Below are 24,884 nucleotides of genomic sequence, written 5' to 3' on the forward strand. Positions count from 1 at the left end.
TATCTATAGAGGTTGTCCACTCCTCATTTGAGATCACTTCACTTTGAAATCCACAAGCAAGAAAGAGGAATAAGAAGGATGAAGAAAAACAAAATAAAAAGATTACAAGGACAACGAGATAAGGAGGTAGAACAGTGAAGGTAAGGAGATGTTTTCTAGGGCATCAACAACCACACATATGAAGATAAAGGAGGCTTCCCACAACAAGAAATTATAGTGAAAAATATCTTGGTTTTGGGCTAAGAGACAAGGACTATAAGGCCTCCCCAACCAACGAAGAAGAAGGAAAAGACAACGAGAAGGAGACTATTTTTAGGGTTTCTATCCACATGTATGAAGATTTCAGAAGTCAACTTTTGCGGATTTGACAATTGTTGAAGGCAGTACACTTCAAGGCTTCATTCAGATGTGTATCTAGGTCTACTCGGTATCCAAAGGAAAGCGAAAAAGGTTCTCCCTATAACGAAGTAAAGATGCCCTAATGTTCTAGGGTTTCTCCTAAGAAGAAAAGAAGTCTAAGCAACAGAAGAAGGATGAAGTGCTGAGGAGCAAAGTGTTGCAAAACAGAGGTCCATGTGTCAGAAGTTATAGTGCAGAAAGAGGAAGGATTTGACTTATGCTTGGAGGATATCCTAGTCAAGGGTCTAGGAAGATTCAATAAGAGAAAACTTACCAAGGGTTTTCCTCTCAAGAGTGGAGAGGTTTTGTCCCTGGAAAAAAGCCAAACTTTTGGTAGTAGTTTGATGAAGTACAAACATATGCACTAATAATAAGAAGAAGAAGCATAACCTAACAAGAAAAGTAAAAAGACTCCACAAATTGTTATCAAGTAACGAAGAATCACACTACACTACTTTGCCCTAGATTCTTCAACAGAACCAAGGTAGTAAATCGAAACCAAAACCCTTTTATAACTTTATAGAATGTATGCAAATTTAGAAGATGAACCAAGGTAGTAAATTGAAACCAAAACCTTTTTATAACTTTACAGAATGATTGTAGAGAATCGATACTACCTAAATAAAAACTCGATTCATACTCTCCTACATACTCTCCCTTTAATGCAACTCCTAGTAAACTATTTGACATATTGACAGTTGAAGCAAAAGATGGCATTGCAAGCTGGAATAGATATGCCTCTAGAGAAACTACTGACTCTATTTACACTATGGTCCAGTGCTGGAGAGATTTTCTTTGTTCGCTTATTTATTTTACTGATTCATCATTTACTGCTTTATTATTATTTAAAATTTGATTTGTTATTTCTTGGATAAAATAAAATAGTGAAAGATATCAATTATGATATCGCCGATTGCTCATAATCAATTTGTTCGTGGAATGTAAAACTAAGAAATTTTCTTGGTGAAATCCAGATTCGTCACTAGCTGCAACTATTGCAATTTCGATTAATCAAAATAATTTAATCATTCACTTATATAGTATAATCATTCAATAAAGCCCACATTTAAAAAATCTAACATCCACAGATCTCCTTTATATTGAAAAAAGTTTGCATCTAACATCTAATGTTTAACTCCTACACATTTCTCTTATATTGGGTTGTAGAGCACCTCTAGAAGCAATCATTTTTTATTGATTTAAAAAGATTGTTGGGAAAAAGTGATTTTTTTTCATGATTTTAATTATTATTATTATTTTACATTACATCATTATTTTTAATAATGTTTTTCATGATTTTATGTATACTAATGATGATTTTATTCGCCATAGTTTAAAAAATATTGCAATTTTAGTGCCCAATAGGGGTCAAGTTGTCTCACGCTAAGATTTTAAATGAGTTATAATTTGAATCTTGAAAAAAAGTTGCTCTCGGTAAAATCATTCTCTAATTTAGGTTTTGATTTTTCGTGTTTTTCATAGTTATGATATTTCATCTTTAATGCCATGGTTGAATAATATTGAAATTTCAAGTGTTTCTGTACTTGTGATATTTGGTTTTAATTTCATGGTTGAAAAATGTTGGGATTTTAATTTTTTTTTGTTCTCATGATATTTGGTCTTTTAATGCTATGATTAAAAATTATTGGAATTTCAAAGTTTTCCATAATCATGATTTTGATTTTTAATGTCATGGCTAAAAAAAATGGAATTTTAACCCTAAAAAGAGGGCGTTTGTCATATTTTTTTTGGTTAAAAATTGAGATTTATAGCCTAGAGTTTTCATTTTGAAATTATAGTTTTCGTTAAGTTGGTAATATTATTTATAGGGGTACCTGTTGACTAGCTATCCAAGGAGATTTCTTTTTTCCCTATGGATCACTCACTTTTTAGTAAAAATAATTTCAGAAAAAACTCATGATGTAGAATCCATCTTACTTTTCTATTAATCCCCAAAATTCAAACTAACATCCATATTGTTCCAGACAATCCCTCTGAACACAAAGAAACCATGTTGAAAATGTGTCACTTGAAAAGAATGAGTATTCCTTTCCTTCCCATTGATCATGAATTTAAATCAGCATTGCTGCACAAACACTTACACATTGCCTTGTCTGTTCAGACAATACCTAAAACGGGATGGCTGTGCTTAGTTAATGCAATTTCAATAGATGACAAATAATCTTGCACCCGGTGTCATCCCTTGAAGTTCACAAGATAACGCAAACGTGTTCTCCAGGTGACTGATATTGGATCTCAATGAAAAAGAAGATCACTTGATTTCCCATTTGAACACGATCTCCTTGATTTATTACTTTTTGGATTTTAATAGTATTATACTGTGTTTTAATATACAAAAGATAATTTTAGAAAAAATAAATGAAGATCTTACATGTATTTTTTTCCCTTTTCTATTCATTATTATTCAAAATTTGTAAATTGGGCAAAACAGGAGTTGCTTGTAATATCAATGTTCAGCAGAAGTTTGAAAATTAACGAGGATGATAAAATGTTCACATTTAAGGTTGAAGCACAAGGATTTACGTCAATACCAAATTACTTAAAATTAGGCTTGGTTGTCTTTGGTAGGTTTGTTTTTTTAGAAATATAGAGATGTATTTCTCAGCTCGCTATGTTACTGTCCCTGCTCTCTTTGAAGGCCTTACATTCTAAAATGAAATGCTTTTCTGTTCCCACTTTTTCGGCAGTGCAAAAAGTACACACTTTCTCCCCAAACTTCTTTTGGTCTTTTCTAATGCCTTGTTTCACAACAGAGTTGATGAGAGTTAGTTCTTCATTGAGCAATAAGCGTTTTGGTTCTCCATGAGATATTGACCCCTATGTATGCTTTTTGCAGATGGTTACCAGTAGAATTAAACTTTTCAATATAGTATTTTCTCTTTTTCCTTAGCTCTTTATCCCAAGTACACTTGTGGAACTTATCCATAACAAAAGTCTTTATCCCTTTACTATTTGTGAGGTACATGTTCAAGTAAATTCCCCATTTATTAAACCATTTGCTAGTTTGTTCCATCCAAGTCTTGTTTCTTTTGCACAATATGTCACAACCTTAGGCCAGATGTAAAAATGCCATATCTTTATTTTTCATTTTCATGGTGGTTAAATACCTTTTGGGGAAGACCATTATAGACTAGAAAATGTATTCTTCCAAATACACCCAAGACTTGTACTTGGTATCATCTGCCCACTGCTTAGGACAAACTGTCTAGTCTCAGCTAACAATTTGATATAAGCACAGCAAGATATTCCCAGGGAGATTGAATCTGGGTCTCTGTATGAAAAACACATTTTGTTTATCTCTCGACGACAATCTGCGTGCTAAAGACATTGTATGCGTTACTTTATACCTTTTATTGAAATTTGTAGTGCTAATAGTTCATATATATTACATCTTTGACCACGAACTATCTCTGTTAACAAGCACAAATCATCTCGATATTTATGAAATAGAATTGTAGTGTTGTATATATTTTACAACCATGAGACTAAATTTATTGATCATGAAGATTCGAGTAGTATAGACCATATTTTGAACTAAACACGAGCAGTGCCCAACTTCTCAAAGATGACAACCGTGTTATGACTTTAAGCATTGCTGATAAGAAGTCGGAGGAAAACGTATCTACAAATTTTTCATCAATAACATAACATTCTTTTAAGGCAGGCAGTAATGGAGTAACTTTGACATATCAGAAACACAATGAAATCATCAAAAGTGGACAATTGAGCTATAAAGATTTTTAAAATGCTCCGAAAGTGTTGTTTTTTAACATGTAATAGTGGTATCCATTATGCAATGCTGCTTTTACTCTAATTTTGGTCAAACTCTAGACATAGTGTGACCCTGTAACACAAATAATGTCTGTTCAACAGAATATATAAAGGTCAATGCATCACATACTTCAATGTAATAGATGCTATTGCCAATTTATTATCGTGAAATGAATGATCCTTGAAATGTTTCATTACAGATAGATTACAGAGTCAAAGAAGAGCCTTCAACTTACAGCATCAATAACAAACAGAAGCAAAGAAAAGGATGCCTTTCAACTTTGTAAAATAATGGTACAATTACTTGCGCATACACTCACAGGTCATGTACACAGGACTCTTAATGGACTTAAAATGCAGAAAAGCCATTTTGTACAATACAAATGTTTTCCTCATCATTATTTTTCTTGTAGGCTAGGATGAAAAATATGTCATTGCTGATTGCAAAAGATTGAGAAAGCACCATTCTAAATAAAATCATAAAGGAAAAGCAATGACTGCATGCTAGATCCGAGTCTCTGGGAATGCACACATCAAGTTTTCCATTGCAACTCAATATGAATTTTTCCATTCCTTGAATTAATAAGATGATAAATCTCATTGATTCGTTTGTTATTCACAACATCTGACAGATTAATATCCACATACCCGAGATCTTCCTGTCAAAGAAAAAGGACTGTATTAGCAAATCTTCCAGTGTGATACTTGTATTAAAATTTCTTAGTACAATAGTTTGTTTACACCACGTAAATCTCAAAATGAATTTACTAAGTCAAGCTAAACATCCCTGGGAGATTTTCACATGCATGACATGATTACCAAACACAAAGACCTCTTATAATCAAATTTAGCTCATCTGTGCCTAGAATCCAGACTATAAAGATTTGTACCCCAAACCAAAGAATTCAGCACAATAAAATATATGGCATTAATAGATTCATTGATTTCATTTTTATTGCATTCCTCTGTAATCTTATAAACTGCTAAATCTCACTTACCAAGCATCGATCAACCTAATTCCTCTGATAAGCTTCCTCCAAAATAGTGCTCATTGGTCTATCAAGGATAAACATATAATTTTATAAATCTATAAAAGTTTCAAGGATTGAATGAATCTAGTTGTCGTTATAGAATTGATGGTACAATGTCTCTATCCTTTCAAATGTTCAAAAGAGTTTGCTTCTTGTACTCTTCCACATTTTCAAGCCAGGAAACAGAGTACACTCCTGAGTCCTATACTTCTGTTTTTTTTAGAAATACTTCCTACATAATCTCTTTAGCAAGCAACTGATAATGAGGGGTTTATCTATTCCATCAAAGTCACCACAACTAGCTTCATCCTGCACCCACTTGGTGTGTTTTTAACCCACATCTTCATGTTGATACAAGCCTGATCACCTTGCTGTTTGCCACTAGACACACTCCCATGGGCACCTAGATATTTCTTTCACCTTTAACAGGTGAAAGAAATCAGTAGCAGTATAATGTAAAGGCAAGGTAATAGTGCTTTTTGATGGTAATCGCAGGGTCCATTGGCACTGCCACTTGCCACAATGTTGGTAGCAAAAACTTTGGAAGATACACATGAATCTCTAGATCAAATTTAGATGATTCACTTCACATTTCTAATTGACATGTCATGACAGTAAAGGTGCATTTATTCTATCATCACACTAGTATTGATGTAATGAAGCCCTACTTGGACGGGAGATAGGCCTTGTGGTATCAAACTGACTTGCAGTGGAGTGTTTTGCCAGGCTTTTGTAATTGAAAGGAAAGAAAGGAGACAATACAACAGAAAACTTGTTGTTCAGTCCATTTAAAACATTAAGTCTAACATATGATCAACTGTTTGATCAATGGATGGAGCACATCATCATTAAACTAAAACAAAATCACAGCTTCCATAAAGAAAAACTTCAAGAAATTGCCTATTTGGTTCATAAGTACTTTTGGCGACAATGGATTTGTCTTGTACATTGTGAGAAATGACTCAGTGTTGTCTCCATGGAAAGGTTATCTGAGATTTATTTCAGGGAAAACATTTGAAGCAAAATGTAGCCTTGAAACTTAAATGAACTATGATATAATAGTTGTAATTCTTAAGTAACATTTTAATGCCTTTAGGAGATTGCATTTACAAAAGGTGCATAATGCCCAGGGTTCAGAAAATTACTCGGTCCACCACTAGAAACCCTACCAATGTGTTGAACCAGGGATGTAAACTTCTGATGTGGCTTTAAACTCACAGATCACTCAGAAGGATGCTTAGTGTTATATTTTTGGTATTGTTTTGAATACAAGTTGTTGCAAGAAGAGAAAAACAGTCTACCTTCATAACATGTATTCTACCATTTGAGCCATGGTTTCATAAGTGGATGGACACCTTATCAATAACCTAAAGGCTTAAACAAAATCACAACTTCCTTCGTGAAAAATTTCAAGCAAGTACACGTTTGGTTCCTTAGTAGTTATGGCGACAAAGGATTTGTGTCATTTAGGTTGTAGGAATTGACATAGTAGTCACTGTCATGACCCAAAACCTCCCTTACCTTGGAGGAACCAAGAGGGGCTACCTGTTGTCACCACAGTAACTTCCTGTCTTACTTCAGGCTGACTCTCCCTGGACACAAGGGGGTATCCCTAAGATAGGATTACCTGAGATATACAATGGAAGCTCAAGGTGAAGTGAAGAGTTAAGCTCTAGCAAAACAGAATTTGTAGCATGTAATTTTATAAGGCAATGGGTGGACCATGATTAGTGTCAATCAATTGGGTAAGTGGAATCAAGGATCAATTATGAAGGGCAGCAACCATGAGCTTCTTTCGAATGAGATCAGGAGTGAATGCAACTGAGGTTAACAATCCACAAGCAACCCTATATTGCTGTCCACTATTACGGAAATTATATGCGAAAATTCAAATTAGGGAGTAGTTCCAAACAGGTATGAATGTGTATTTACCAATAGAAAATGTGAATGGCAGCCAACACTTGATTAGGAGTAAAGATACACATTAACATCTCCAATTATAAATACAAATATTATGAGGACCTGGACAACCCACAGTAAATCCTCTTCCAAAAAAGGAACAAAATGTTACTCGGATTACAGTCCACCACCACCAATTTCATGCAAGTGTTTTTAGCTTTAGTGTTCAACTCTACAAGTCCAAACATATGCCACAAGAAGAAATATCCTTAATTTTTTTTTCCTTCAAGATATTTAACTAAGCTCCAAGGGGTTAAATCCCCAAATCCAACAATACCAAAATGGATAGAGCAAATCCCTATATAGATTATTAGCAGGATCTAGATCCACTTTATTATCCAAAGAAAATACTACAGTAAAAATATGAAAGGGACACTCCAAAGCTAAATGTCCTCATAGAATAATAAAATAGTGTTGGTACTTAAATGAGAGTGCCACATGTCTTCATCCTCAAACAACATGCTCATGCAAGCAAATGCAAGGTGCCATTTGTCCTCTTCTCCTTTGGAATTCTCTTCAAGTGTAACCTCCAACAGTGTCCTTCAATAACATATTGATACGTGCTAATTCAAAAGAAGGTGCTCTCCAAGAAGGAAATTCAACCATCAAAATAATGTAAAATATCACCTAGAAGAGGTGTGCCCTTGGGATGAGTACAAGGAATATTTTGGACTGCATTGGCCAAGCCTTAATATAAAAGAATACATGAGAGTACATGCACCATAGAAGCATGTGCAATAGTTGTTATAACTTCCCATCAACAAATAATATAATAATCCCCAAATTGAAGTGCCCTTGAGATGTGTGCAATGGGCTCGCAGGATAACATAAAAATAGTTCACGGGGAAGTGTGCCCTTGAGAAGTGTGCTAAGGTAGTTGGTTATAACTCCTTAGGTCTACAGCCAAATCAATAAAGTGTACCTCCATAGATGTGCACTTGAAGAGCATGCCAGGTGGACCACAATAACTAGGTCAAATAACAATGCAATACTCCCTGAGAAGGTGTGCCCTATGAGAGTGTGCCAATAATAGTTCTTATCTCCCTCAATAAATGTATCACCAACACCTTGAGAAGACAACCACACCAAGAATAGGAATGGTAGACTGGTATTTAGAGCACTGTCTCACAAGAAATAATCAATTTATCCTTCAAGAATTACCATAGGAATGTGGGCAAGAAGATCCACTTAGGTTGTTATAACAACCTACAAGAGAAGGATGACCTAGGAGCATGTGCCAAACCCTAGATCCATGTGCAAGAGCTACCAAACTCCTCAAACAGTAAGTCAACAACCTAGAAGAATGTGCACGAGTGGCACAAATTGCAATACAAGCATGAAGTCCCCTCAAACCACATATCATTGTGTGAACTTGAACTCATATCAAACCATGGGCAAGAGAGCAAGTTTGCCTTAGGAAAATGTCTATGTAGGAGGTTTGACCATATATAATCATCGAAACAATAAAGAGCGATGGAACACTAGGAGAATGTGCACCAATGGAGCACTCCCTAAGAAGACATCTTGTCTCTCCAATTACGCCAACAATAATCTCGATAAATGCCATAGAAAGAGTATTAAAGGGTCAAATAATCACACTGAAAAATTAGAAATCCCTAACTTGATGAGTGTTTGCTTCCAACATACGTGAGGATCCATGCTAGGCAAACCAACATGTCACCTCATTGATCAATCATATCAAATAATGAAACATAATACTTAGGGAAAACCCTTAATTGAGAATTTTCCCTTACAATGCAATTGCATTTGCTAGGGAGATAGTCCAAATGTGTATTATGTTAAGTGAATCCCCACCAAAGCACCAAACATTCCACACATGCAAAATGCAAGCTCCCAACAAAAATATGATAATCAATAAGCCAATATCCATCACAATGCCAACATTTGGCTCTGTTGTCGCACAGAGTGTCCAGGCACCGCGACAATGCTCAGACTGGGGGCTGTCATCCTGATCCCTGATCTCTCCGTTTAAGCCATCTCCCTAAGGCTAAGGGGAGTAGACCTTATGAGATAAAGGAGGACCAACTGGGAATCAGCTGGCTTGGGAGACACAACGAGGGAATCAAGCACTTGATCGAAAATTTTTATTAGATCTTAAATGCTTAAGATCAGTGCCTTCGCTAGATGAAGCGAAAACCGAGTAATTGGTTTGCTGCTGCTTAAGAAATAGAAAAGTGAACAAACCTTTTAACAATTGCTTGAAAATACTTACCAGAATGTCTAGCATACAATGAGCATTAAAATATTCAAGCAATAACGATCAATTTTAATGACTTAGCAATGCTCCAGCAATCAAATTTCTAAAGATATGAATTCATTACTCATCCATGAAATTCAAATGCTAACCAATTTCAAAAAATGATTCACCCCTTTCAAATAGTTAATCTTTAAATATAAGAATCTAAGCTCATTTAACTGTGAATACCACAAAAATCTTTAGCACAAAGAAACTTTAAATCCACAGACTTAGAAAATCCTTTTCTCAATTTGCTAAGCAAGACTTAATACAATAAATGATCAACAAAAGATTTTCAAATTTTAAAGTGACCAAACACATCCAATTTGCTCAAAATTTATATTTTTTATATTTTTATATTTTTATTTATATTTTTTATATTTTTATATTTTTATTTTTATTTTTTATTTTTATATGTGAATCTAAACAAAATGAATCATAGCCTAAAGACTAACCCTTTTTATGCTTTTTGGATTTTTTATTTTGGATTTATTTTAAAATCAAAATAAAAATAGAACAAAACTAAAATTAAATATATCCAAAGCTAAAACTAGAACCTAACTTAAATAAAATCAAAATCTAATTCTAAAGCTAAAATCTAATCATATCAAATATACAACAAAAAAAATATGCTAACCTAAGAATTGAATGCAATTTAATTATGCTAACCCTAACTAAACGCATAAAGTCAAAATGTTTCACTTGTTTGCGTGTATGTGTTTTGCAGGTGCGACGGAGTACGGAGCAAAGAAACTGCATTTGGAAGCAAGGGATTCACATGGATAGGGATGAGAGACCACACTTCGATGGACTGTCAACGGGCAAGGCAGAACAAAAGAATGAACGCGTAGAGGATGTGGGCAAATCGAGAAACGACGAGGAGGTTGGTGATGACTGCGTAGGGGAGCTAGGCTAGACGCGTGCAGTGGGTTTTGAGAAAACGCAGAGAAGGAGGCAATGCACAAGGTTTGACGACAGTGTGAGGATTGAAGCTGCGTGGAGCTGGAAGATGAGGCTAGGCAGCAGCAATGGAGGAAAGAGCTAGGGGTGCAATGAGTGGACACTGGATCCACGCACAGGTGAGTAGAAATGCGTGGAGGAGACGCGAGAGAGAGCTGGATTTGCAGCGTGCAGGTTGACGAGGAGGAGGCAGTACGATGAGGGCATATTGGAATGGTGATGGAAGAACTGGGTACGCAGCTAGGGAGAACTAGCAGGATTTCAGAGCAGCGAGGGAGAAAGGTAGTTCAATGGACAAGTTGCGTGAAGAAAGGCGTGGTGAGACGCAGTTGCAGGTATGCTGGCAACGTGAGAGATGGCGTGGAGCAATGGAGAAGGCAGTAATTTACAGGCAGAGAGCAGAGACTGGCCAGTGGGAGAAATCTGTGTGGAGGTTTGGCAGCAATCCCATAGCCTGCTAAAAAAAAATTTCGAAAATTTTCCTGTAACAAAGATAAACACCAGGCCTGGAAAACCTTCAAATTTCTTCAGAAACCCCTGCAAGAGCTGACTCTGAGGCCAGATCTTACCCTCCAGGGCCTAGATCTGGCTTCAAGCAAAATCTCCTCTTCAGATTTGCAACCTGCAATGGCAAAACAAAACGCCCAGAAACAATATATGCAAGGATGAAACTAAAAACCCCAAAAATAGCTAAATAATTACAATATTCACAAATTAAAGGCTCTAAGCAGCCAGATCTGTCATTATGTCACACATATTTTTTAAAATTTTAAATTTAAGGTGAGGTGCTTCAGAAAACCCTTCATGCATCCACAACGGAAGCTCTAATAATAAGCCCAGGATCAAAACCAGCTGGGCTCTTCAGAAAATGCTGATTGAGAGTTGGCTGGTCCAACTGAAAACTTCCCCGAATGCTTGATGATCTCAAAATCAAGAATTTCCTGCACAACTTAATTCAACCATTAACATAGAGAGAGAACGACAATAAAATTCAGATCTAATGGAGATACCTGCCATTATATTCAAAATTTAAACTACCACTCAAACCCTAATGACAAAACAAGATACCTGTGTTTAAAATCACTCTTCATAAAGCTATCATCAATGGTTGAAATTTAAACCTATGCATGAAAATAAAACATCTTACAACATTTCCACGAAGAGTAACACCAGCAGAAATTAACCCCAAAGTCTTTCTTTATTGCACATGAAAAACGATTACAAGAGAGCTTTCACTTAGCACACGACTCAAAGATCCAATGATCTCAACTGACAACTGACCTCCTATTTAAAGACAAATCTTCCAACGGCTAGTTCGAGTGATCCTTGTCAAAGCGATCTTGACCGTTGATGAGGATCAAAATTTCTTTTAATCTCATCTGTTGAAATTTTAAATATTGAAGAAATTCGAAATTATCAATTAAATGCATTTTAATTAATTCAAAAATTAAAATTTTGAATTAATTTCCTCAAAATTTTGACTTTGACTTAACCCTAGGGACCAAGGGCATAAAATTTTAGCAAAATAATCAATTAACCTTAGTCCCTGGACCTTTTAAAATTTAATTTTTCAAAGGACCCTCGAATTTGTGGAAAATTTAAAATTACCTAGGAACTAGGACTTATGAGGGGATGAATTATTTTTCTAACCCTCAAGACATTTTACATCATGATTTTTACATTTTTACATCTCAAGGGGGAAAACCCATTTGACATAGACCCTCATAGACTACCCAGTTGTGCGACACAAACATAATCTAGCAGATCAAGCAATTTGTAATAAAATAGCCTAACCAAATAGTTAGGATTATTTCCAAATCACTTTTACATAGACTCGATCTAACACACTAGGACTCCCCTAAGATTCTAATGACAAAATCCATTCCGGCTTTGGGGTTAAGCTGAAGGAAAACTTTGCCGATCATGGAACATAGATCATCACTAAAAAATTAGGTTTACCTAGGCAATTACATACATGACACGGATCTGCTGAGATTATTTACAATTTACACATGCAGACTGGGTTTACAATATAACATGATTAGGCTAATGATGATAGTCGAATGACACGGACACGTTGATTGAGCGCTATCTCTTTTGCGAAAAAAGTGGGTGTACTGCTATGGATCGTTGATAGTGGTCAACAGGCCCCAAAGCCAAAATTCTCCAAACACAACCTACTTGGGCAAGGTCTCCTACTTGAAATAATCCTCCTAATATATGAGGGGTAACAGCCCATATGGGGACATGCACTCTTCGTGAGAGTGACTAAGAACCTCAAATATCTAACGTACCTACTATATCCTATTGTAAGGAGGAGATAAAACATGTGGTGATAGAGGTCAAGACTCTCACTTCGAAACTCCACATATGGTCCACAATGTTCTTGCTCAAATTATGAAGTCTTCAAAATTCGGGTTTACAAAGAATGCAAATTGCCAAAGGGATCATGAAATAAACAACTACTTCTATTCTATTGCTTATGATATTGAGTCAAATTTTCCTATCCTACTCTCAACTAGGAAGAAATAAAATGCTAGGTGAAATCATATAACCAATGCAACCATGCTAGTATCTTGGGTAATGAACCAGAACAAGGTTGCATCAAGTATCAAGCATTATATGGGCTAGAATCTCCATCATAACACGGCTGAAAAAATCTAGTCATGTAAATGGAAACCAAAATAAACATCACCATACGAAGAGCATGTGCCACTACATGCCTGCTCTATCCATTGTGGATAGGGCTGTTATAATCATCCTCTCTGAAATCAATATAGGACAGCCCCTCATTCAAGCATGAAACATCATCCATAACACCCTCAAGGAGCAAGGGGTTGATGCGGCTCCAAAAATATCCACAAAAACATCCTTTGCTTCCCTCTAACCTCCATGTAGATGAAGTATGGGATAAACGATCAGATCTGGAAAAAAATCTCATAATTTTGGGATTACTGCCCTCTTCTTGGTGGCTGGAAATTTCTGCAATAAATTCCAAACTGATATTTTGTTGTCCCATACAAAATACAACTCCAAAAACATATGCTTCAACCGAGTTTTTATGCACAAAATGCGTAAGAAATGAAGTCATTAGTGGCTAGAAAATTTCTGCAGTTCTATGACCAGAAACATGCCCCATGTGCTGCAAAAATATCTGCTCCATCTATGAGAAAGCATGGCTGGAATTCTAAACTTTGACTATCATAAGAATGCCCTATAAACTGAAAAAGATATGCATTACTCATGAAAGAATATGTTTGTTTACTACTCATGAAAATTTATGAATTTTAGCTTCAGTATGCAACGCTGCCCAAGAGACAAAGAATCTGCACTTTTAGCCCTAGAAAACTCATAATCTGTATAATAGACAGGATCTCTATAAAACTATAACTTACATGCCAACTACGATTACCAATCTGAAAATGAGTGAATAACTTCATATTCTTGTTTGTTTTCTTCTTCTTCACAGGGGGGAACAAGCATATGTGAACCCTTGTTATCTTTAGTGGGCTCTTCTACAGAATCAATGCTCTCCAAATTGTCAAATAATGCGTCAACAAAAGCATAAATTTGAAGAGAAATATGGCTTATCAAACCCTCACCTTCCAAGGAGGATATTGAGGAATCCTCTTTAGTGGGTTATTGACCTTGCAGTTTACCCTGATTGTCTGAGAAACTACCCATCTCTTTGATACTAGTATCTTCTCCTCGATGCATTATTTTGAGCAACCAACCTAAGGAGGGTCATACTTCTTGATATCCTCTTGTCCTAACATTCCCTTGACTCCCATCGCCTTTGAATATTGGCACCAATATGCACATTCCTCCATTGTTTTCTTTTTTCCTCTAAAAACTCAATTCATTCATCGGGGATACTGTCAATATCACCTTGCTCCTTATGTTTTATGCCCTAGTGATCTTCAGGGGAACCCCCCTCGAAGCTGGAGGACAGCTGGCCTAAAGATGCAAGGTAGGTCGCTGAAGTGGCAGTGGGTGATCTATTGAGGTTCCACTCAGATTGTATGGTGTGGCTTCGACTCTGGAGATTTCATCATCTTAACATACAATTTGATTGGTAACAGAAACCATTGCAGGCTTTCTAGATTTTCAACTTACAGGTGCATTAATTAGGTGATGATGCCTCCCCAACAAAGTTCCATTGGAAAATAAAGACGAGATCAAAAGGTATCAATTAAAGATTCTTTATTCAAGAGTTAAAAAACCCCTTCAAGATGTTTACAATATCAAAAAATCTAGATTTGTAGTCTGCAGACAGTTTAAAGATAATGATAGCTAGTTGAAAAACTCATTATTTGTGAACAAAACTAAGGAATGGACTGAAGATGAACCAAAAATTTCAAGGAACTATAATTTCTTGTAATTGCAGAGACAATGAAAAAACTTTATAATTGTCAAAAAGTTAAGGATTTGGTAAAAGTTTTGTAAACTTTTAAAAACTATGAAAGTTCTTATTTTCCAGAAAAAAGTTGCTAATTTTTGCAAGCAAAACCCTGTAGAAATCTGGACAAATATTCAGTCTCAATAGGTAACTCAATATTGAACTAAGATATATAAATATAGCAAAATAGCAAATATCGAGCAAGGAAAAGCATATCAAGTTTTCAACTAATACATAAATGAAATGAAAGTGGCACCTCACAGTACAAAGCATTAACTGTCCACCAGGCATGCATGTAATACCGTAACTGTGGAATTTTTAACCAGATAGCAGATTGTAATACCCTAATTGTGGAATTTTAAACCAGACAGTAATTGGGGTTTACAAAATTTAAATTTGCAAAAGAATAACTGGAAATTGTTTTTGCTGTTGAGGTCAATCCTGGGCTGTTGGCGCTCCAAATTCGCTCTTATTACCAAAAGACCAAAAACCTCCCAGCCAAATTGGGCACAAGCTTGGTAACCAGCTCCAAAATACTTCAAGTTCAAAGTAATTTGGCCCCCGTGCCCAAAAGCTTCAAGAAGAACTGCTCAAATTTTCTCTTTGTCTAAGACTTTCTTCGTATTTCATTCTTTGTTTTGTGTAAGAACCCAAAGAATTTCCCTTCTATCCTCCTTAATTCTCTTATAACATTCCCCATTCACCATCCTCTCCCACTGTCTTCATATCTAGGTTTAATTAACGGTTTTGAGTCAGTCACAGGTGGAGTGAGCCTTTGCCTCCAGCGCGCTCCCTCTGAAAATTAGCGGTGGTCATATATATTATGGTAGGGGAGAAATATTTGTTTTATTAAATGATATTTGGTCATTAATTCCTTACACTACTTCCATGTTTTATTACCTTTATTTAATGTGGTTGGTATTTGTTGGAATTTCTAAGTCTAACTGTTAGAAATCCTTCTTGTACTTTCTGATTTATTTCTTCCTACTTGTTCTGTTAATTAACAAGTTATTTACCATGTAAATACTGAAAATAAATACAAGTACAGCCTCAACACATAGAGATCATCAATTGAAGGAAAAAAACAAACATACAAGTGACACCGTTATTTTTGGACTAATGTCCCCGAAAAAACCCAATGTGGGAAAACTGGTGCAGCAATCAGAGGGTTTTATTATTAAGCAGTTTCAGAATACAATCTGGGTGCCAAAAATGGCTCACCCAACAGAGAATGCCCTCGGCAGTAGTACCTCTCAGTCGGAGACAGATATCAACCCCAATCTGCCCCACGAAATCTCTCAGCATCAACCTCTAGGGTCTGAGTCAGCCTCTCTGGCCCAGCGTCAGCCTCTTTGGGCTATGTGTCAGCCTCTGGAGCCTCTGCATCTCCCACGCTGGCCCTCCTTAGGCTCTGCGCTGTTGATTTGGTGTAGCATCAGATGTCCTCTAGCCACGAAATTTGGTGGAGAGGTTGGGGCACATGAGATCTCCAATATTCAGAAAGGGTTTGGGTAGATTCTAAACAGATCAGGAGATATTAAAATAATTAATATTTTTAATGGAGTCCCTAAGTCTAAACTTAGGGAAAATAAAATATTAATGTGTATTAATATGAATCTGTGTTAAAATGGTCCAAAAGACATGGATCAACCCAGATCTAATCTTAGCCGTTGATTAGTGACTTAATCTCAGCCATTGATATGTCAATAGGAAAAGTATAAGAGGAGGCTTGAGGGTCACTTGGAGAGTACACCAGAGTGATCAGTCATTCTATTCTCTAGAGCGGGGTTTGCTAAGAGAGATAGAATTAGTGATCGGGAGATGCAGCTGAGAGGCATTTGAGTACAGAGAGACAGAGAGACAGAGAGTCAAAGATAATGTCGGGAGAGCAATGCAGTAGCTAAGGAGAGTGGCGCAGAGCCAGCGAGGGCTCACGCAGGGCCATGTAGAGGCAGCCGGGAGCTATGAAGAGCCTCAGAGAGGCTAGCGTTGTTGACGCAGGGCCTCCCAGCGCTGACGCAGACCCATCCGGGGTGACGCAGGGCCAACATGAGGCAGAGAGGGGCTGACGTAGTCCAGACTCCAGAGAGAGGTTGACGTTGGGGTTTCTGGGGCAGATTTCTGCTGAGTAGCTGCCAGAAGGATTATCCAGGGTTTCAGCTAGGAGATTTGTTAGAAACTGAGAGGTATTATTGCCAAGGAAATTCTTTGTTGGGTAGGCCAGTTTCGGCACCGAGATTGTACTCTGATATCGCTTAATAAGAAAACCCTTAGATAGCTGCACTACTAAGTAGCTGCCAGAGGGATTATCCGGGGTTTCAGCCAGGAGATTTGTCAGAAACTGAGAGGTATTATTGCCAAGGAAATTCTCTATTGGGTAGCCTACTGTCTCGATCGGTGAATGAATGAAGGAAGCCAGCTTTGGTGGGCTTTCCCCAAGGCGACACCGAAGGCCTACCTCCTTTAGTGCGTCCCTCACCATATGAATAGTGAGTGACTCCGTCCCTCACCTCCTCCATGAGGATGATCCACTGGATTCATCGCAACACCTCTCACTATGGGGCGTCTACCTAACGGCTAGTTTCAGCACCCAGATTATACTCTAACATTGCTTAATAAGAAAACCCTTGGATAGCTGCACCGGTTTTCTCACATTGGATTTTTCCGGGGACATTAGTCCAAAAATAATGGTGTCATATGGTGTGTTTGTTTCTGTTTCTTTTAGTTGCTGATCTGTAATATGTTGAGCATGCACTAGTGTTTATTTTCAGTATTTACATTGTAAATAACTTGTTAAGGAAAATAACAACTAGGTAGGAATAAATCAGATAAAGTGCATGGAGGGTTTCTAACTAAGTAAATTTAGAAACTTCAACATGGTATCGGAGCATGATTTTAGATCACAAGAGGACTAAAGGACATCACGCGAGCAGAGCAATAGCAGCAGAAAACAGCTGTCCCGAGGTGACAAAAGTTGTTTCTAGCAGAGCAACAACAAGGAAGGGTGTCGCAATGCCTGCGTCATCAAGGGTGAGCTGGGAAGAGGCAGTGCAAAGGCTAAGGAAGGCAAAAGAAGCCTCATGTAGAGCCACACAGTCGCTGGGAGGGCTGATGCAGTTGGTTGAGGAGGCCGAGTTGCTGGTGCTGAGATTGCACAGAGCCTAGGAGCTCTCACCTTCAAGTTGCTGGGGTTTAGAAGGTTGCAGGAATATTGTAGAGTGGAGCTAGTGAGGTACTGTAGTCAGAACAGTACCCGATAGAGCAAGGCCAAAGGAGTTTCTACTGAGGGTTTCTAGCTGAGTAACCCAGATCAGTGGTGCGATTGCACAAGACGATCAGAGTAGGGGGCATCTCGACAACAGCAGAAGAATTTCCAGGAGGGAAATTAGTACTCAGAGGGAGTCCAGAAGAGAACTTCCAGACGGGAAGTAGAGACTCAGAGGAGTCGAACAGAGAACTTCCAGGAGGGAAGTAGAGGAGCATCATGGCACTACATGGAGTAAGAGATCAGGATAGGCTAGACGGAGCATCGAACTTCCCAGACTGGAAGGCCAGAATCTTATCCATACTTGACAGAAATCATGTCAAGAACTTCGCCTTGAAGGTAATAGCTATCCCAGTCGACCCCAATGATAACGACAAGTACGAGGAGGCAATGGCGAGGGCCAAGAGCATCATCCTTGACGGGGTCAAGGATCATGTAGTACCACACATAGCCGAGAAGGAAACGACATTTGAGATGTGGGAGGCTCTCAAGAAGTTGTATCAGCATACTTCTGTGCGCAGTCGAATGTTGCTTGAGAATCAGTTGAGGTCGTATCAGATGAAGAAGGGAGAACCGATTGACACCTTCCTCGGAGGACTAAATGAGATTTGAGATTAGTTGACTGCTATAGAGGCGACACCGGATCAGGAGCTGATGGTGAGGACAACCCTGAATGCTGTCTCAGAAGACTGGGAGGTATTTGTCCAGAGTATACTGGGCAGAGGGACTCTCCCACCTTGGGACGAGATGTGGGCAGCTCTTTGCCAGGAAGAGATCAAACGACAGTCGAAGATGGGTAGCAGCAACAAGGGGATCAAAGTCAAGCAGGAGGAGGAAGACGTGGCCCTAGCATCTGAGGGAAAGTAGGAAAAGCGGAAGAAGAAAGATCTCTCCAAGATCAAGTGCTTCCACTGTGGGGAGCTGGGTCATTATGCGACCCAGTGTCCGAGGAAGAAGAGTAAGGGAGAGTCTTCCGAGACTAAGGCAGCGCCAACACGGGTAGAGAAGGAAGTTTTGACAGACGATGACTATGCCATGAATGCACATGCGCCACTTGAGAAGAAGTGTGGAGACATTGAGTTGTAGTCAGGCGGACTACAGGCGATGATGGGCAGGATCCTCGAGGTACCCAGCCTCTTGGATTAGACCTTGCTATGGGAACCCTGAAGAGGAGTAGCAGGACTGGCTGATGTGGGTAGAGATGGATGTGGATGGAGCGACAGAGAGAGCTACAGCGCAAGTGTCCCGAGACAGCGCAAGGTTAGCAAGCTGCAGCAGTGTGAGAGGCACAAGAGTGTTGCACTAGTGCAGGATGGCACAGAGAGGTGTGCAACAGTGCAAGATGTAGGGAGTTGTTGCAGCAGCACAAAGGTCAGAGAGGGAGCACTTGTCAGCGACAGAGAGAGCCTCAGCATCAGTGGCTATCTCTAGCCCAACAGGGAGGTCAAAGTGGGAGATCGGTTACTTACTTTTCAGTAACTGAGTTGCAGTGCAGCAGTGGGCAACACAATGCAACATGATGAGAGGAGGTGCAGTGCAGATGCAGTGCTGGGAGAAAAGACCAATAGCAGCACAAATGCAGAGGGAGCTGTCGTACAAATGCAGCAATGGCAGTGGCACAACCATGGGCAGCAGTACATGGTGCAGAGGATGTTGGGCAGAAAGGCCTAGCATCAGCACAGGTACCGATGCCGGATGATCAGGATAATACTCAGTGAGGAGTATTGTTAGAGCACAGTCCTCGCTAAGAGGGAGTGTTGATTTCGGGTAGCATTGGATGTGATCTAGCCACAAAATTTGGTGGAGAGATTGGGGCACATGAGATCTCCAATACCCAGAAAGGGTTTGGACAGATTCTAAACAGATAAGGAGATATTAAAATAATTAATATTTTTAATGGAGTCCCTAAGCCTAAACTTAGGGAAAATAAAATATTAATTTGTATTAATATGAATCTATGTTAGAATGGTCCAAAAGACATGGATCAAGCCAGATCTAATCTTAGCCGTTGATTAGGGACTGAATCTCGGCCGTTGATATGTCAACAAGAAAAGTATAAGAGGAGGCTTGAGGGTCAGTTGGAGAGTACACCAGAGTGATCAGTGATTCTATTCTCTAGAGTGGGGTTTGTTAAGAGAGATAGAATTAGCGATCGGGAGATGCAGCTGAGGGGCATTTGAGACAGAGAGACAGAGGGGTAGAGATAGTGTCGGGAGAGCAGTGCAGTACCCAAGAAGAGTGACGCAGAGCCAGCCAAGGCTCACATAGGGCCACACAGAGGCAGTGGAGAGTTGCACAGAGCCTCAGTGAGGCCAGCGTTGCTGACACAGAGGGCTAGAGGGCTAATGCAGGGCCTCCCAGTGCTGACGCAGACCCATCCGGGGTGACGCAGGGCTAACGTGAGGCAGAGAGGGGCTGACGCAGTCCAGAGAGAGGCCGACGCTGGAATTTTTGGGGCATATTTGTGCTGAGTAGTTGCCGAAAGGAATATTTGAGGTTTCAGCCAGGATATTTGTTAGAAACTGAGGTATCACTGCCAAGGAAATTCTCTATTGGGTAGGCCAGTTACGACACGCAGATTGTACTCTGATATTGCTTAATAAGAAAACCCTCAGATAGCTGCACCTTTTTCCCACATTGGGTTTTTCCGGGGACATTAGTCCAAAAATAATGGTGTCATATGGTGTGTTTGTTTTTGTTTCTTTTACTTGCTGATCTGTAATATGTTGAGCATGCACTAGCGTTTATTTTCAGTATTTGCATTGTAAATAACTTGTTAAGGAAAATAACAAGTAGGTAGGAATAAATCAGATAAAGTGCATGGAGGGTTTCTAACTAAAGTAAAATTAGAAATTCAACATGTGCAGCTCCTGGTTGCCTCTGCGTGGCCTCTGGCTACTTCTGCGTGGCCTCTAGCTAGCTCTGCGTCAACCCTCTCCCGGCTTCTGCACTGATGCTCCCGGTACTATCTCTGCCTCTCTGCTACTGCATTCACTACCCCTCGGTTGCAACTCTGATCACTCCTTCGATTTCCTCAACAAGCTCTGCCCCAAAAAATCGAATTCTTGATCAACTCGGTGTGTTCTCCAAGTGACCCTCAAGCCTCCTCTTATACTTTTCTCATTGAAATTTCAACGGCCAAGATTAAGTCCCTAATCAACGGCTAAGATTAGATCTGGCTTGATCCATGACTTTTGGACCATTCTAACTCAGTTTTATATTAATTCACATTAATATTTTATTTTCCCTAAGTTTAGACTTAGGGACTTCATTAAAAATATTAATTATTTTAATATCTCCCAAACTGGTTAGATTCTTCCCAAACCATTTATGGGTATTGGAGATCTCATGTGCTTTAGCCTCTCCACCAATTTTCGTGGCTAGAGCACATCTGATGCTACCCAAAATCAACACTCCCTCTTAGCGAGGACTGTGCTCTAGTAATACTCCTCACTTAGCATCACCTTGATCATCCGACATTGGTCCCTGTGCTGATGCTAGCCCTGTTGCCGACCATCCTCTGCACTGCTGCATCATGTACTGTTACCCATGGCCCTGCCACTGCCACTGCTGCATCTGTACGACAATTCCCTCTGCATCTGTGTTTCTGCCCATGGCTGTGCCACTGCCACTACTGCATCTGCACTGCAACCCCTCTCATCATGCTGCATCGTGCTGCCTATAGCATTGCCACTACTAACTGTTGCACAACAACTCAATGACTGAGACGTAAGTAACTGCTCTCCCAACTCTGACATTTCCGTCAGGCTAGAAACACTCCCGATGTTGAAGCTCCGTCACTGACAAGTGCTCCCTCTCTGACCTTTGCGCCGCTGCAACAACTCTGTGCATCTCGCACTGCTGCCTCACGCTATCCTGGGACTCCTGCACTATAGCTCCCTCTGTTGCTCCATCTGCATCTGTCTCTACCGACATCCGCCAGTCCTGCTACTCCTCTTTGGGGCTCCCATAGCAAGGTATAATCCAAGAGGTTGGGTACCTCGAGGATCCTGCCCCTCATCGCCTGTAGTTTGTCTGACTACAGCTCGATGTCTCCCCACTTCCTCTCAAGTGGCGTATGAGCACTCATGGCACAATCATCATCTGTCTCCACTTCTTTCTCCGCCCTTGTTGGCGCAACCTTGGTCTTAGAAGCCTCTCCCTTGCTCTTCTTCCTCGGACACTGGCTCGCATAGTGACCCAGTTCCCCACAATGGAAGCATTTGACCTTGGAGAGGTCCTTCTTCTTCCATTTCTCCTTGCTTTCCCTCAGATGCTAGGGCAGCATCCTCCTCTTCCTCCTTCTTGATTCTGACCCCCTTGCCGTTGCTCTCTGCCTTGGTTAGCCTTCTGATTTCTTCTTGATGAAGAGCCGCCCACAGTTCCTCCCAATTTGGAAGGGTTGACCTGCCTAGTATGCTCTGGACAAATACCTCCCAATCCTCTGAGACTGCGTTCAATGCGGTCCTCACCATCATCTCCTCATCCAACGTGGCCCCTATGGAAGTCAACTGATCCCGGATCTCCTTCAATCGACCGAGGAAGGTGTCTATCTGTTCTCCCTTCTGCATCTGGTATGACTGCAGTTGATTTTCTAGTAGCATCTTCCTCTGCACGGAAGTATGCTGATACAATTTCGTCAGGGCCTCCCACATTGTATTTGCCGTGTCCTTTTCGACAATATGTGGTACTACATCGTCATTGACCCCATCAAGGATGATGCTCTGGCCCTCGCCATTGCCTCCTGGTACTTTTTGTTCTCAGTTGGGTCAATTGGGATTGCTATCTTGTTCAAGGTGAAATGCTTGAAACGATTCCTGTCTAGAATGAACAAGATCTTGGCCTTCTAGACTACAAAATTTGAGGCTCCGTCCAGTCTGTCCTGATCTCTTACCCCATTCACTGCCATTTCACTGCTCCTCTTTTGACTCTTCCGAGTCTCTCTACTTCCCTCCTAGAAACCCCTTTGCCAATGTCGAGATGCCCCCCACTCCGATCGTTAGTGCAGCTGCACCACTAATCCCGATTTCTTGGCTAGAAATCCTCGGCAGCAACTCCCTCCTCCTTGGGCTTGTCCTGTTAGGTACTGTTCTAACCACAATACCCCATCAGCTTCACTTCGCAACTTACCCACAGCCTCCTATGCCCCAACAAACTGAATGTTAGAGCCTCTAAGCTTTACGCAATCCTGCACCAGCAAAATCCGCACCTCCTGGCCACGAGCGTCTATCCTTCCTCATTGAGAAAGATGACCAGGCACTGTGTAGGTCAGGTTTGCTCCTCTCTACCACTGCGCTGATCCTCTTCCCGGCTCGAACTGATGACGCAGGCACTGCGTCACCCCTTCCTTGTTGTTTCTCTACTAAGAACAACTTCTGTCACTCGGGACAGTTGTTTCTGCTGCTATTGCTCTGCTCGACTGATGACCTCAGTTATCCTGTGATCTGCAACCACGCTCTGATACCATGTTGGAATTTCTAAGTCTAACTATAAGAAATCCTTTCTGTACTTTTTGATCTATTTCTTCCTACTTGTTCTGTTAATTAACAAGTTATTTACCATGTAAATACTGAAAATAAATACAAGTATAGCCTCGACACATACAGATCATCAACTGAAGGAAAAAAACAAGCATATAAGTGACACCATTATTTTTGGATTAATGTCCCTGGAAAAACCCAATCTGGGAAAACTAGTGCAGCGATCTGAGGGTTATATTATTAAGCAGTTTTAGAATGCAATTTGGGTGCCAGAAATGGCTCACCCAACAGAGAATACCCTCGGTAGTAGTACCTCTCAGTCGGAGACAGATATCAACCCCAATCTGCCCCACGAAATCTCCCAGCGTCAACCTCTAGGGTTTGCGTCAGTCTCTCTGGGTTCTGCGTTAGCCTCTGGAGCCTCTGCGTCTCCCACGTTGGCCCTCCTCAGGCTCTGCATAGCTCCTGGCTGGCTCCGCGTGGCCTCTGGCTGCTTCTGCGTGGCCTCTAGCTGGCTCTACGTCAACCCTCTCCCAGCTTTTGCGCCAACCCTCTCCTAGCTTCTGCGCTGATGCTCCCGGTACTATCTCCGCCTCTCTGTTATTGCATTCACTGCCCCTTGGCTGCAACTCTGATCACTCCTTTGATTTCCTCAGCAAGCCCTGCCCCAGAAAATCAAATTCTCGATCAACTCGATGTGTTCTCCAAGTGAACCTCAAGCCTCCTCTTATACTTTTCCCATTGACATTTCAACGACCGAGATTAAGTCCCCAATCAATGGCTAAGATTAGATCTGGTTTGATCCATGACTTTTGGACTATTCTAACTCAGTTTTATATTAATTCACATTAATATTTTATTTTCCCTAAGTTTAGACTTAGGGACTCCATTAAAAATATTAATTATTTTAATATCTTCCAAACTGGTTAGATTCTGCCCAAACCATTTATGGGTATTGGAGATCTCATGTGCTTTAACCTCTCCACCAATTTTTGTGGCTAGAGCACATCTGATGCTACCCCAAATCAACAGTATTGTTATTCTATCCCCTTTTGATGACTTTATACCTTCAATAAATTTATATTAATTCGTACTTGAATTTATTTGGGTTTTATTATTAAAGGTTTATATTACTTTCCGCTTTGAACATATATATATATATATTGCATAATTCATTACATATATTAATTATATATTATGATGGCAGTATAAGTACTTCACAACAAATATTCATTAGATTTTGATACATTATTATTTATGTAACTTCAATTCATTACATTATACTTGGACATTCTCCATAATTAGTTAGTATGCCTACTAGTTTCGTGCATGTGATACATGC

The 24,884-nt window shown here is 39.6% G+C and overlaps 1 protein-coding gene across 3 annotated transcripts in view; it reads right to left on the reverse strand.

Annotated features, from left to right (window-relative positions):
• Window positions 1-4,295: 4,295 nt before the first annotated feature.
• The window catches only part of LOC149225205 (synaptotagmin-1-like), a 237,446-nt gene continuing 216,857 nt past the window's right edge, over window positions 4,296-24,884 (reverse strand). For all 3 annotated transcript variants that reach the window (XM_089376991.1, XM_089376990.1, XM_089376992.1), the window contains one exon: window positions 4,296-4,850. In XM_089376991.1, coding sequence (XP_089233117.1) covers window positions 4,725-4,850 — 126 coding nt within the window. In that variant the 3' untranslated portion in view covers window positions 4,296-4,724. The remainder of the gene's footprint in view (window positions 4,851-24,884) is intronic.

The sequence above is a fragment of the Pinus tabuliformis genome, chromosome J, assembly GCF_031772625.1.
Source record: "Pinus tabuliformis cultivar Carrire ecotype Pingquan chromosome J, CPIR1, whole genome shotgun sequence".
In the NCBI taxonomy this organism is placed as follows: Eukaryota; Viridiplantae; Streptophyta; class Pinopsida; order Pinales; family Pinaceae; genus Pinus; species Pinus tabuliformis.